The sequence below is a fragment of the Phallusia mammillata genome, chromosome 5 (assembly GCF_965637545.1).
Source record: "Phallusia mammillata chromosome 5, kaPhaMamm4.hap1.1, whole genome shotgun sequence".
NCBI classification, from domain to species: domain Eukaryota; kingdom Metazoa; phylum Chordata; class Ascidiacea; order Phlebobranchia; family Ascidiidae; genus Phallusia; species Phallusia mammillata.
This window is the reverse complement of record NC_137256.1, coordinates 27,570,254-27,585,222: the sequence shown is the minus strand read 5'-3', so window position 1 is coordinate 27,585,222 and position 14,969 is coordinate 27,570,254. Positions and strand designations below refer to the sequence as shown.

The window sequence follows — 14,969 nt, the reverse complement described above, 5'->3', positions numbered from 1 at the left end:
AAACCTTCACCAAATAACAAATTTACTGTAATCTAAAAAAGTGTTCTTCAATCAGCAGTCAGCAGTCAGCACTAACGAAAACAGTCTGAAATGCTTGTTTACAAGTAAAACCTGCTGAAATATGTATTTCCGAACAGTGCACACTTCAAATAACTTGATAGTAGAAAATAAATTTTTGTTATGTGTCCTAATTAATTAGAAAACAATAAATTGTCTTTCATACGCAGAAAATAAAATCTCTTTCTTTTTCATTCTGTGGTTTCCTTTCAAAACAGTGTTTCAAATTACTTTTTTCGCTGAACAGCTGTCGGATTTTTAACATGGCAGTTTGTGTCTGAGTTTACAAAAAAACGTAAATGGTCAAAACATGAAAGTGCAGAGAAATATAAAACAGTCCTTTTGAATTTATAAACTGTGACAGACAATTTTTGACTGTGAGTAGGAACTGTCTTACAAAAAAGGCAGAAAAATATGAAGAGAAACGCTGTGCAGTGTTATTATATTCATAGAAATCGTATTTAATGCAAATATTTGTTATTTTGTTCAAAATGAAACAAAACAAAATATTTTAGCAACTAATGTAAACGGCATAAGGCGTTATGTACAGTTGCAGAGAAACTAAAACGCAAATGCCTGTGCTTTCAAGGTTGGCAGTTCAAATCCCGGTTTAGTCTGTGCTTTCGGAAGCAATACCAAATAAGGAAATCTCATAAAATATCCACAAAACCCAAAAGATTCATCGGAATTACATTTGAAATACTGGAAAACGATTAAACTAATGCGTTGTTTCACAACGTTGACACATTTCGACTACGCATTAGTTAATCAGTTTAGTCGTTATTAGCCTATGTTTCTCAAGAAAAAGTACATCAACAGATTTTCGTCAACGAAAAAGAGTATTGTTACAATTACTGACTTTCTTTTCTTTACTTTTTGGAGTTTGATGCATTTTTATTCATCAAGTTTTTTCGACAAAATATGTTAAATTTAAGGCTTTGATACTCCGAGTGTGAGCAAGTGCCCCCTCTATGTGCCGGTGCCCATATGTTGGATGAGTCACCCACACAAATATCTCGAACCCCCCTCACTTACCCATACATACAACCCCCACTATAATGTCACATTTATTTTTTCACCCACAGTCAGTGAAGCGGTGACGGGAAGGTTTGACGAAAGACAGACGAAACCTCTTCACTTCAAATCGGGCATAGAACAGAACAAAACTGTTCAAGTTTGAAGGCTCCACGAAATAATATTATGAGAAAGGATCAGATTGGAAAATGGAATGAGAGAGAAATAGAACAGTTTTAGGTTATAAGTTAAGTTAAATGAGTTAAAATGTTGTGTGTTTGCTGTTATAATAAGATGATATAAAAGTAATTTAACTGCGAGGCAGAAGTTTCAAATAAATTTAAGTGAATTGAAGATATAGGCCATATTAGATTTACGTTTGGTCCATTTTTGAAAGCACAAAAGCGCCCAGGTAAAATCTTCAGTATAAAAATACTTTTGAATGATTGATAATTAGAAAACGAAAACTTTTTATATTTTTTACAAACTTCGTTCATTTACAGATCACCGATCAATTTATATTCAAATACAACTTAACGGCATAAACCGCTTCATCTCAAGGGTCTTTCAAACTTTGAGTGTTTTCGAAAGCCTTTGTTGCAACCGCTCAACTGGGAAAAGATAATATTATCACACCACCAACTTTCTGACAAAGTGACGTCATTTCACGCTTGAGAGAATGTGTAAAATGTGGGCAAAGTTCGGATTTATCCTCTCGCTCGTCACACTTGGTGAGTTTAAAGGGTTTCCTGTACGATTTTACGGTCGGGTGAATGAAAAATGAGGCCCTAGCAACCTATCCATGTATTTTGCCTACTACCAACGTATCCATTGCTTGCCTTGCTAAACCAACTAAATGTTTTAACTTAACGACCAACGTGCAGCGCAAGCTTACTTGGTTACAGCACAATTTACAGTTCATTCAACACATAACCTTTTAAAGAATCACATAAAAATTATGTGCTATATGGAGCGTCTTGTTTATCAACTTTTCATCTAACTTAAATATAATAATTATCACGTGACTTAACACGATGTGATAAGCATTGGCCGAAACACATTGAAAACAGCATGTCGCTTAACCGTTTTGTTGAGTTGAAATATGAAAACTAGTAATATTTTATTTCCTTCAAATCATATTTCAGTTTCATGCCAAGTTGACGGGGAATACCCTTTTGTGACAATCCCAGATCAAGCGATTCGACCACGTGAGAATTTTTAACACAAATATTTTTCTTTGTACTTTGAAATACAACAGCATTTCAACGCTAAACTGTAATATTCTAACTTTGGCCAACTGAATTATATGAAAGGTAGTCGTGGTGACATCGTGTCGTTTCACGTGATTTTGTTATTTTAGCAAACACAACCACGAAGGTTTACACAACTACCGTGTTTTTACGAACGACTGCGACTTTCACCAACCAGATCTTCATACAAGCGGTATGGAAAACTTCTTCTATAAGCACAAATAAATATAATGGCGATTTGAAAGCGCGTGCTGGCTGGATTCAGTCAAGGGCTTCCTATTCCTTAATGTTTTTGCCGTATTAACCAGGGAGTCGAACCGGAACTGAACCCGAACCCGCGAACCGGTTTGAACGGTTAATTTCATTAAACCCGAACCGAACCCGAACCGCTAATTACGATTTTGTGAAAACCCGAACCGGAGTTGAACCGCATATTTTGTTGGGCGTTGGACCCGAACCGGAACCGAACCAGTAAAAAATGCAGTTTGTTTAATATTTTGTGATTTTGTTCAAAACAGCGCACTGAAGAATTTGCGATATAACACTTATAGGGCGTGTCAAAAATAACAGTGCACGGGCAAAATTCTTTTGGAGTTTGTTAAGGTCAGGTAGATGATGGGTAGAATTAAATTAAAATGAATAAAAATTTAAACCGGTTTAAAAACCGCAAACCGGTTCGGACCGGATAATTTGACCAAACCGGAACAAAACCATAACCCGAAAATATACATTTTTAAAAACCTGAACCGAACCCGAACCCTTAAAAACAAAACCAAGTGAACCCGAACCGAACCTGAACCCATATGACAAGTGGTTCGACTCCCTGGTATTAACAACGATTTTACAAGTTATCAATAGATAGGGGCGTTTCTCAAGTTTTAGCTAGAAGCCCCATACAAGCTTAATTCGTCCCTGAGCCAACAATGCAACAAAACGAAACATTTCCACTAAGTTAAGAGTTTACACCTTTATTTGTGAGCGAAAATGATAACAATGTCGTTGAAATGGCATATGTTTCATTCTTCGTATTTGCCTCCAATTATAACTGAACAAATTGTTACACTTGCCTTTTTCCTATCTTCAGGCGGAAGCTTTTTACAGCTCAACATCAGAAGGTTTTATCAGGGTCGACAATCTCGTTCCCAACGATCAAAACTCAACACAAGTTTTGGTAACGAGATTAGAAACTTTACACATCCAGTTATAACTCAACTTAAACCCGGTTACCTTCGTTTCAAGTTGACGTATGACGTCACGTATAATTACGTCACACTTCGGAATGACGTCAACAACAGTGATAGGGCCATACGTCAGCTGATAGGCAGAATACAAGCCGTCAAACTTGGCATTGAGGGAAACGACTCCACCAATTCCTTCACCGTCGATCTTTCAACTTTCAGATTCACAGGTTAGCAAACAATCCCACCCTCGGTGGGATTCGAACCCAGTTTGTGTGATTTTAGTAACATGTTGTTGTGTTTAAAGGCGACAGCATTTGTGACAAAGCCGAATGTCACCAAGGAAGGTTCACTTTTTGCGAAGAACAAACTGAGGGGATTGACGTCATGTGTATGTCGTCATGCAAAGTCAACTTCTGTCGTAACAATGGCTGGTGTCACCATAGCGACGGTTCGGTGCAGCCGGTTTGCAGGTCGGTGGATTTCACAAATAAAGTTTCAAAGCTGGTAACATTACAAGAGTGTGAACGTGCGCATTATTATTTCCCATTAAGTTACAGCTGGCCTTTAAGTTACAGCTGGCCTAACTATTAACCAATAAACACATGGTGTAAATTAAGTTAATATTTACAGCTGGCCTATTGAAATGTTTACTGATATGCGGCTGCCTGTTTTTGTAAAACTTACTGATATTTTCGTAGTTGGAACTTGGAACAATTAATCGCTGACAGTGAAAAGTGTTACTTACTGACGATGGCCAATGTTATGTAAATGCCGAATCATTTTGAAAAACAAAGGCATTTACGTGTTTATATCTTTTGTTAAAATCTTACCATTTTAAAACAATTCAAAACATCAAGATTTACAAGACGTTTTTGACATCAATATGGTAATTTAACACCTAGTGTTCAACACCACAACATATATTTGACATTTGTAGTTGCCCCACTGGCACTATCTCATGGTACATTGGACGACATTGCGAAACTTACATTCACATATGGATTCCCATCGTCGTGCTGGTTTGTGTCATTATTTGTCTCGTCATAATCATCATTGTCGGTGTTTGTTTGTATCGTGACGTCAGAATCAGGTAAGAAAATTTGTTTCCGGTATGTTTTAATCAACACTTTGACCAAGCCAGGTTTTGTTTTTAGAAGATTTAAACCGAAACCAAAGAAGTACGAATATCCAAATCAGAAAAAAATTGCCCAGCAGCCGAAAATTAGTATCACAAACGGGAATTACCCACGACAGGACGACCCACTGAAGGTTGAATAAAACCAACAATATTGTCCGTGAACGTTAAAGCAAAATCAATTAACCATTTTGCCAATATTTGGGCATTTAGTAAATGTTGGAAAACGATAAATTTAATCTCTAACTTTAGCAAAAACTGTTTCATACAAAATCACTCCAGTAAACTTAAATAAAGCTGTCTGTCAACCGATGTAAGTTCACAACATAGAAATATTAAATCCCCAGCAAGCGAACGCGAGCGCCCTCGAACGGTTCAAAGCGGATCATGAAAAGAAATCAAACGGGAGTTACACGAGAGATAAAACTCTTCCTCAAGCCCGCACTGATCAACATCCGGCTCCTCCGAGAACGAGTCCTCCTTCCGAATCCGTGATAACCTCCCGAAACTCCACGAGAACATCCTCACCATCATCACGAGGAGTAACTCCTGCCAAGATCCCAACTCATTATGAGGACATAAGCAGCAGCACAAGCACCGATAGTGACGTAACAGAGGGTAGTGATTCTCAACAATACGCATCAACTGACCTGCCTGGAGGATTTGATTGGCGGGCTCCGGTTACGCCTGCAGAGTCGAGCAGTGGAATGCCGAAATACTCGATTCCGAATAAACAGGCCAGAAGCCAAGAACCGGTAGGTGGCGTTTGCTGAGTGAAACATAACAGTCTTATTGGGTTGAAATACAGCAAACCAGTGGTTCCCAAGTGGGGAATTCCCCCCTGGTTGGGAACCACTGCAGTAAACCTTGGTTAAACCGGATTGGGTCAATTCGGATCTTCGCCTAATCCAGACAAATAGTTTGGACCGAACGAAAAAAAAAGAATTCGGCTAAAATCTAAAACTGACTGGATTAATCTAACAGCAACAAAAAAAGAAAAATAAGGATTTTGAATATTATCCTTAAAACAACCAATATAATAAAAAGAGCATGAAATAAAATGCGTTGGTTGAAAAATACCCAATTTCTCCTATTTGTAGCGTTTGGAACATTTGCCGAATTGGTACTTATGATGTCACAGGGATATGACGTCATATCTCAAGTTTAGTTTATAAATTAGTAATCCGTATTTAGTCTTTTTTATTGCTAGATTATTAAATGCTTTTTTTTGTATTATTAACACGACGTAATCAACAAGTGACGTCACTGTCGTATTACGTCGATGACGTCACTCATTCTAACCACGTTAACAGATCACCTTCGTATGACGTCACTCGACTTACCACTAATCGTTACGTCACAGGCGAGTATTATTACGTCATCGCTTGTCAGTTGCAGCAAGTGTGAAGGCATGGAATGTATTTGTTGCATGTTTAAGAGTAGCCTCATCTTTTGCATGCTGTGGTGGTTTATTTGTTTAATTTGTTTCTTGGTGAACTTGCTGACACTGTATTGGGGCCAAGTTGTGTAACACTTTTTGTAAATTTAATTCCCCAAGCAAACTAAAAGTGAAATAACGGATGTAGAGGATTGTTGGCTTGAACTAATCGTGCTTGCACAAAATATTAACAATACAAAATCAAGTTTTACGTTGCTGAACATTTGTCATAGCACACCAGGCCTATTGAAGGTGTTAGGGTCTCCCAAGCATTCCTAAGGCGAGGAAAATCAACAAATTCCGATTATTGTATGATGTAGCAGATATTTTGACGATCTGGGTTCGAACACCCCTGGAAACACTCGTGTCATGGGTTCGAATCCCACCGCAAGCTAGACTTTTCTAGCCTACGCCTTGCCATATGGGAATGCTTGGTGACCGGCTGATCCGATATAACGCCTTCAATAGACCTGGCGTATAACTATGATTTTATATAAGTGTGCCATGATCGCTAGTCTGCATGGACGCTTCAGGGCTGATCCCAGTTATAAAAATATGTTAATTTTAGTTGTTATGCATTTGATAACATAATGCGAGAGCATAAGCAGCACCAGCTCAGTGCTATGCTTGGGTGGTTCAACTTATCACTTTCACAGGACCAGGATTACATCAGCGAATCAAAGCTTATCTGACGCAGCTCTACCGACACCTAACGGACACCCAAACATATTATTCATCTCATAAATTTTCAAACCATAAATTTTGTTTTCGAATTTTTGTTCATTTATGTGATTGTATCTTCGTTTTTTTTCTTGTCGTTTCTTTAATCAAACTGTTTACGATGTGATTTTTGTACTTTTTAATGCAGTTATAATATTTTACTGATCGCGCTTTATTAGTGACATAATTTTATCAGCTGATCGTGTAAAATAAGAAAATCCTTTTATCCAAGTCAATTTTTTCACTTATTACTTTCGTTCAAACCCGCCCTAAAGTCCCCCCCCCCCCCATTATTTGTCAACCATTCCCCAGTAACAAGCGGCATAGTGACGTAACAAGGAGAAAAAGGCGCCAAACAAACAGAGTTGTTCGAGAATGTAGTTATTGAAACAAACCTTTGTGTGTAGGACAGACTTTATGATTATATGCTCTGCTGAGTTGAACGACAATTTTGTTGCTCGCTATAAATTCACCTGTGCTTTTGTATCAAGCGAAAATGTATTTCCTTGTAAGTATGAGCATCATTCGCTTCAATACAAAGCACGTCTTGTCTGTCTCAGCAAAATGTGCAAGTTTACAGGATCGGAAAAGTTTGGAAGACCAAGGTTATACAAGTGGCAAAAAGTAAAAAGTTGATTATATTTTCAGGAAGTACTTTTCAATGTTGGATGTAGTTTAAACAGAAAGTTATGAAAAGGTTTTGTTGTGAATGTTAAAACCCGTTCCGGTTTCCATTCATCGCAATACAATGATTTCTGTACAGATGAAGTTACGTGTGACAACAAAGCCATATTACGATGGCAGAAATTTCGAAAATGTTTTAAGATTGAGAATTAGGCAAGAACTCAACATGTAACTTGTCCAAAAAACAATCATGTTGAACGGTCAATGTTTCACTGCATACAAACACTCTGGCAAATTATTTGAGCCGGAGTATTAGCCAGGAATATAACAATAAACTTCAACAGAAATTTTTGAGTAATTAGCGAAAACAGCATCACCAGAAAGTCAGGTGTTTCGAATCCTTTGTCAAAATAATTACACGCAACTGTGACGTCACAATAAAGATGTTCCAGTTCTTTGCAGACAATTGAGCGCCACAATAGACCCAGCCATTAGAGCATAAAAAGAAAGGCGTAACCCTAGATAACAGTTAAATATAAAAAAATAAAAAATTTTTACGAGAGATTCTACTTTAAACAAAAGAAACAAACAAAGAGCATTGTTTGAGGAAGAAAGTCGATTTTTATGGTTAATTTTACAAGGTTGACATAAATTACTTTTGCTCTGCGATCTCAATAAATCTTCTTTCGGTTTAGAACAAACCTCTTAAAAAAATCTGGCTCGTTTGCTCAAACCAATGTCGACAAATATTTGAGATCTAGTAAAACTGATACAATCGACGTCACAGTTCCTCTCCTGTGACGTAATAACTCGCAAATCATGCGACTGTACGCTGTGGGTTGCTTCATTGTCACCAACGTTTGTCTAGGTTGGTTTTATTTTTACATAATTTGTTCATTTTCTGCTTCAAAAAAAATGTCAACCATTTTTTTTCCTAAAAGTATTAATCTTTGAATTCTGGTTCCATTTCACTTTTTACTTATATATTTATTTATTTATTTATTTTTACAGTTTTCGGACAACAAAGAAACGAACTTGCTTTCAAATACGAAGCTCCAACAACATTTGGTAAGTCGCCATGACAACGTCGTGGTTACCATGCCAACCCTCGCGTCGGAAAATTCTAACGAACCTCAATTTTTCGCAGCTGATTTCAACAAAACCTTCAGGACGCAGTTGAACCTGAACGTAACCGCGGGTGATTCTTTCAACGCAAGCTTGCTTGCTGCTGTGGTGGAGAATTACTACAACTCAGCTATTCCTGGGGTTACTGCTGTAGAAGTTGCGAAACCTGATACTTCTAATAACGTGAGTATTGTTAATTATTGTTTACGAACCAAGTGTTCTCGTGACAACATAACACATTTAATCGATGGTTTTTAGTTTTAATTTAACTTTTGTGTTTGAACTTTGCAAAAGGCTACAACTTTAGTCGCTGCAAAGAAGCTAATTTAATTATCACAAAGTATACAAACTGGATCTTGACAGAAATATCTGCATTTGAAAACAAGCCAAACAAGAACAAGCTGTAAGAACAAGCTAAATACGAACATCTACCTGACGGTTTAACCCGATCGAATTTTACTTGTATAAACTTGACATAACGATGCAATCAATATTTCAGTCTCTGATCACCACTATTCCGAAACTTATTGAGAAAAAACTTGATTCTGTAACTCAAAAATACACAAACAAATGAATGGTAAAGTCATTTAAACGCGCATTCAACAGTTCTAAGGTCTAGGTTGAAAGTTAAATTTGCTACTAACATCGGCATGAACTGAACTAACGACGAAATTCTTTTATAAATCTTACAAAATAAACCAATCAATTGTTTATTTTCTATTACAATTTTGAAACTGACTGAATAAAAAAAAAGATTTTGCTACCTGAAAAATAAGCAAAACAATTTAAGTAAAGTCAATTGAACTCTCCTACAACAGTTTAAAGACATAGGGTAAAAAAGTAAAATTTGCTACAAACTGTGACATGAACTGAACTAACGATGAGTTTAATGCAGATCACATACCGGACAAACTACACAGTTTCTTACAACTTTACTTTACTGGAATCTTACACAAACGCCGAAGTCGTGGATGTCGTCAGCAACGAGACTCGAGTGCAAATTGCCTTCGAAAACGACACAAACTTCGGCAGCTTTACTTGGGCGGGCGGATTTAGTGCAACAGGTGATTTGAACCCACATAATTCGTTGTAAATTCTTTGTTTACTGAAACACAATAACGCATCTCTAAGTGTCCGCGCAGTTTCAAAGCGTAATTTCATAAAGCTAGCTAATGTATTCACAAAATTATTTAAGCAAGACTTCACAACCGCAAAGGTGCACTTTGCATGAAAAAGTTTTAACATCAATAATTGGGACAAAATCTGCATTTCAGTAAGTTGTTTTCTTCAAGTATTCTTACCATCTTCAGTTAGGTTCACCAAGTTAGTCACTGATACCGATTTATAGTTAAACCATTGTACCGAATACAACTCTAGTGCAAACATCTTGGACGTCAAGTACTACATTACTACATAAGCAATAACAAACAGCCGAAAATGTTAATCCAATAATATGACAAAAGTTTTGTTTTTATAATCTTTAGGCAACAGCCCGTGTTCTGAAGCGGCGTGCAACACTTACGCAATTTGTGTCGATGACGTCATAGGCAATGACGTCAACTGTACGTCACAGTGCTTCAGTTCGACAATCTGCTTCAACGATGGCCGATGTATACAGAATAACGGAAACGTATCACCGCATTGCAGGTAAGGTTCATTTAGAAGGTTGGGTGAACTCTCTTTTAAAGCGGATTCCGGAACACACTTCGTGTGGTCAACTAAATTGTTTGGGTAAAAATAGGTTTATTTGTTTTTTCCCAACGCTTGAAGTGGGCTGTAGAAAAGCTTTTAATAACCTCGAGGCCTTATTTGACTAATCGTTATGGTTGATTGCAAAAAGTTTGCTTGAAGCTCGGGTGAAACGTATATACTCTTAAGCACGCTTGTTGTATTTCAAAGTATTTTCAGTGTTTCAATGACGTTTAAAGCATAGTCATGCTTTCAATAAACTCAAGGTTTTTCGTGATGTTTGACTGCTCAAAGCTCGCTTAAAAACCTGCGTTTTGTTGCCAGGGTAACTTGTTGGTTTTCCGAAATTTACGTCCTTTGCCTATTGAGAAAAGCCAGCACACACTTAATACAACAGTTGATGTATTTAGTTGTGTGACATCTGCTAACAACTGGTTTGTCGGTTCAAACTGTAAGACAATGTTGAATTTGTGGATGCCGATCGTCTACTTCGTTGTGATCTTCCTATTAATCCTGCTTGTGATCTTCATCACCTGCATCTGTGTCCGGGGAATCGACAAGAGGTTGGTCAGACTTTCTGATGGTTACCTCATAAAACTGTCAATGACGTCATATTCTCAAGTGTTCAGTCAGAATTAAAAAAAGCCATTTTGCAAAAGCGGTTGGTCCCACAATCACTTTAGAAACAAAACGATTGTTATCAATATGACGTCACAAATAATTTACTGTGCAATAATGACGTCACTTTCGTCTGTGCAATTATGACCTCACTATTTAACGCCAAAAGTGACGATGTCATTTTTCTCTGTGCAATTATGACGTCACTATTTAATCGCCACGCAATAATGACGTCACAATTCAGGATCGAGAAGGAAAAGAGAAAAGCTTTCATCAAAGCGTCGAAGGAGCGAGACGAGCCGATGTCGAAGAATCAGAAAGTTTTCGTCACAATCAAATCGGCTTTGGGTCTGAAATCAGCCGTGAGTGAATTTTGTTGGAATTCTAGAACATATCGTAACATTTGAACGGCGGAGTCGCTAGATTTTGTTATGAACTATAACAATTGCAAATTGGGTAATTACTTTTTAAACTTTTACCAGAGGTTACAGCCTTACTGCTATTAACAACCACATCACATGTACTTTACATCAGGGGCAGGCAACCCCTGGCACGCGTGCCAGTCGAGGTGGTTTACATGGCACGGAAACCAATTTTCGTGTTCATATTGAAGTAACGATTTAACCCGTTACACTGCTTGTTTATAGTTTTTATCACGCCATTGTCTTAAAATTCAGCCTTACATGCACAAAACACTCTGCTTTCTCTTTATTATTAATATTTGCTGGCACGGACCACTATTATTTGGAAAAACGTTGGCACGCGAGTCATTAACACATGGACACAACAAAAACCTGGTTGTGCGTCCCTTGGTCTTTACAAACGCACTAAACTTCAATGTTATATTCTCAAAACTTAAGGAAAAACTTCAAATTTTTGACATTTTAAAAAACTCCTGCAAACCACTGACCCGACTTTGTCGAGAAAAAGTAGCTCGATCTATAGCTACTATAACTACACAGAGAAAATGAAAAGTTAATCTATGGATGGCATAACTAGATCAAGCAGTCTTCCAAATGTCAATCATCTCACAATATTTGTTAATGTTTTGTTTCAGAAAGAAAAATCGGAGCCACAAGAATTAAAGAAGATAGAGAATAAAGAAGAAAAAGAAGTTGTTGATCCTCTTCCGGAGGTTGTAACTCCTCCTGTCGCGGCTCCGAGGACTTTTGGGACTCCTGCAGCAACATCCCTTGACTCCACGCATGATCCAACCTCCTCATCAACATCCAGTGAATTCAATTACGCCGCAGTCGGTGTTCCTCAGAATGCAGATACAGCGGAAAACAGAAGGTTGGAAGTTTAAAACATTGAGTTGTTGAAACCAAAGCAGTTTCAAAGTTGCTTTATTTGAGAATTGAAAATAATATCACTGATGATGACATTAGCATTTGCCGAAATGTTAGAAAAATCAAAGCATGTCGCTTTTTAGGTATATTTTCGACCGTTATTTCACCATTAAACTTATGAACAGATCTGTATGTAGTGTTCGAAAATAATGTTATTTTAGAACATACAAGATTTTTTTACTATTTGCCAGTAAGGATTTGAATCATAAACATGGGCTAAACTATTTATTCCTATTTTGTTTTGAATTAAAATTTGATTTTCATTTACATAAAACCAGTGATTCTCTACCTTACACTGATCGCGTTTTTCTATCGCCGCAAACCACCTAAATCCTGTTTTAATCGGTAAATCAACGGATAGGCCTTTTCTTTTTAACTGTGGGAAAGCATATGGTTGAGAACCACTGAGCTAAACATATGATTGGATTCCACACAACTTTATGTTTTGAATCCACAGCAGAAGTTCTTCCTTCTCTTCCCGGGAAGACGATACAGATGCAAGATACACTCATCTGATGGAGAGGAGGTTGGCCAACTTCCCTGATGCAGGAGCAGTGGGAGGAGTAGGAGGAGTGGGAGGAGCAGGAGGAATGGCAGGAGTGGGATTGGGAGTTCCACCTAGATCAGAATCTCCCACTTATGCTGTGGTGGACAAACGACCGAAACCCCCAGTTGCCATGGTGAGTAGAGTGAAGTTATGATGAGTAAAGTTCTGATCCAAATCTTTCACCAAGATTGCCAGGTGTTTATCGCAACCGCCGTATGTTCACAAGGTTGTTGGTTCTAATCCTATCTCGGTGGCTTGTGTTCCCTTGAGCAAGAAACTCCAATCCGTGGTTTCCGATGGGTTGAATTAAAGTGCATAGAAAAAAATCAAAAAAATGACTTAACGAACAATAAAACAGGCTGCTCGACGGAGCCCTCATTGTGAGCATAACGCATTTAGTTGCCCGCCCACCGAGGATAAAGTTTAAACAAACAACAAATGAGTAAAGTTATGTTGTGTAAGCATTTTTTCTGATTAACCGAGAAAGTTGTGGGGTGACTCCCTCTCTCAAATCGAGCTAACACAAAAAATATTGTTTGCAGGAGTCGACAGTGTAAATGGAAACTATAAAGATCCATGTTCAGTTCATATCAGTACAGAATCTTGCCACAAATGGCAAAAGCTTGCCACAAACTGCTGAAAGATCAAAGTTCAAATGCAACCAAATACATTTCTGTTTAATTTACCGATTTGTTTGCACAAAAAACTCGGTTTGCAAAAACTACAGCTATATTTATCAACTTCAAGTCGTGAACATTGCAATGATAATGTGGCATTCATTCGTCGACGTGAAGCGTGAGATTACCGCACATATCAGTTCAATATTTTTTTAATACTATAAAGAAGTAAATGGCTCTGACTTAATATCAGTTAATTATATAAGTTATAAGAACAAGATTTTACCGCAAAAAGGCACCAAAAGGCATTTTTGTTCAAGTTGTATTCCGACTATAAATATGTTTTATTTAATGTTTATGTTTCCATTCGTCGTACACTTGCATTTATTACACTTTTGCCGCACAAATACATTTCGTTTGTGGTTCTGACAAGAAATCTACGTTTGATCAGAAAATCAACAGGGTTCTTTGCAAGTTTGTTATCGGCCCGTCTGGCTGGAAAACTTTTATCAACAAAACTTGTTGAAAACGCGAAGCAAGAACGTTTTGCGATAAGATTCAAATCTGGCTAGGAATCATTCAAGTTGTTAATGATCAACTACAGTCTTAGTTTAGAAGATGTACAGTTGTAAGGAAACAGATACTTTTCTTGCTGTACAAATATGTTTAGTTGCTTTATTAGAAGAGAAGTTTAAACAATTGGTTTGAAGCTTGGAGAACAGAATTTCAATCTGCTGGAAGTCAGCAAGTTAAACACCAAAACGTTAAATAAGAAACCTGGAAAAAAATTGGTGAAATAAAATTTTCAGACTTGAAAAACGATAAATCTCGTGAAAATATTCTGTGACGTAACACCGTGAGACAATATTGACAAATCGATAAACATGATCGTAAAATTCAAACCCGCATCGATTTGACCCTCCCCGGTGGAATCCAGTGTTCACGTCCTGGCTATACAGCAATAAAGAAACCAACCAGGGAGAGCTTGTGGTGTTTTACTGAGGCAGGGCCCCTCTCTGTTTGCTTTATCGTGTTTGCGCACTGCCAGTCAAGCATAGCCTGTTTCGGTAAAAGGTTTTTATCAAGCTATTTCGCAGAGGCAGTGGGCGTTCAAATAGAACTATGTCGTCACAAAGAGGTTTATGTGAGAACAAACCAAGCGTTCCGCAACCATGAATCGCTTTTATGACTTCATATAGGCAGGGAACATTTGTAGAGTGTACAACAAGAGGAACATTGTTATGTGCTTTGTTAAAATGAGAAATAGAGGAAATCGTTTTATTCGAGTGTTGAATAAAGTTGCGTTGAGTTGTAGAGCATAGCTTGGGGAATATTATATGATTTTTACTTCAGGATGAACTTAGTTCAGATTTTTTTCAAGTTAAACTTTAGTGTTTCAAATGTTTAAAACAAGTAACTTTCTTAAGTGAATCGCATTGCTTACTGCATAAAACTCGATGAACAGAAATATGTTTTTAATAATAATTAAACGTTACCGAACTGTTATCGTCACTGAAACGTTTAATATTTTAACACCCAACGTAACAAATCGTGTTTTAAACCAGTATAATCGATATTAGCTGGTGAAGTGCTGTCATAACGTTT

The 14,969-nt window shown here is 37.4% G+C and overlaps 2 protein-coding genes across 2 annotated transcripts; both read left to right on the top strand.

Annotated features, from left to right (window-relative positions):
- Positions 1-1,582: 1,582 nt before the first annotated feature.
- LOC145230475 (uncharacterized) lies at positions 1,583-6,255 on the top strand. The gene is made up of 10 exons (XM_080095902.1): positions 1,583-1,802; positions 2,217-2,279; positions 2,432-2,514; positions 3,406-3,492; positions 3,561-3,729; positions 3,807-3,972; positions 4,440-4,592; positions 4,657-4,771; positions 4,985-5,392; positions 5,951-6,255. The coding sequence occupies exons 1-10, from the start codon at positions 1,751-1,753 to the stop codon at positions 5,963-5,965; spliced, it is 1,311 nt and encodes a 436-aa protein (XP_079952028.1). The 5' UTR covers positions 1,583-1,750; the 3' UTR covers positions 5,966-6,255.
- A 1,750-nt stretch (positions 6,256-8,005) lies between these two features.
- Positions 8,006-13,771, top strand: LOC145230472 (uncharacterized). The gene is made up of 10 exons (XM_080095900.1): positions 8,006-8,287; positions 8,431-8,487; positions 8,567-8,727; positions 9,440-9,608; positions 10,029-10,191; positions 10,644-10,796; positions 11,096-11,213; positions 11,909-12,144; positions 12,658-12,880; positions 13,290-13,771. The coding sequence occupies exons 1-10, from the start codon at positions 8,239-8,241 to the stop codon at positions 13,302-13,304; spliced, it is 1,344 nt and encodes a 447-aa protein (XP_079952026.1). The 5' UTR covers positions 8,006-8,238; the 3' UTR covers positions 13,305-13,771.
- The last annotated feature ends 1,198 nt before the right edge of the window (positions 13,772-14,969 follow it).

Excerpts from the sequence above, each read along its gene's own strand:
- LOC145230475 (XM_080095902.1), top strand. The coding sequence starts at position 1,751 with ATGTGTAAAATGTGGGCAAAGTTCGGATTTATCCTCTCGCTCGTCACA. Across the intron at positions 3,730-3,806 it reads TTCAACTTTCAGATTCACAG|GCGACAGCATTTGTGACAAA; the intron begins GTTAGCAAACAA and ends TTGTGTTTAAAG. Across the intron at positions 4,593-4,656 it reads TATCGTGACGTCAGAATCAG|AAGATTTAAACCGAAACCAA; the intron begins GTAAGAAAATTT and ends TTTTGTTTTTAG.
- LOC145230472 (XM_080095900.1), top strand. The coding sequence starts at position 8,239 with ATGCGACTGTACGCTGTGGGTTGCTTCATTGTCACCAACGTTTGTCTA. Across the intron at positions 11,214-11,908 it reads CTTTGGGTCTGAAATCAGCC|AAAGAAAAATCGGAGCCACA; the intron begins GTGAGTGAATTT and ends GTTTTGTTTCAG. Across the intron at positions 12,145-12,657 it reads GATACAGCGGAAAACAGAAG|CAGAAGTTCTTCCTTCTCTT; the intron begins GTTGGAAGTTTA and ends TTGAATCCACAG.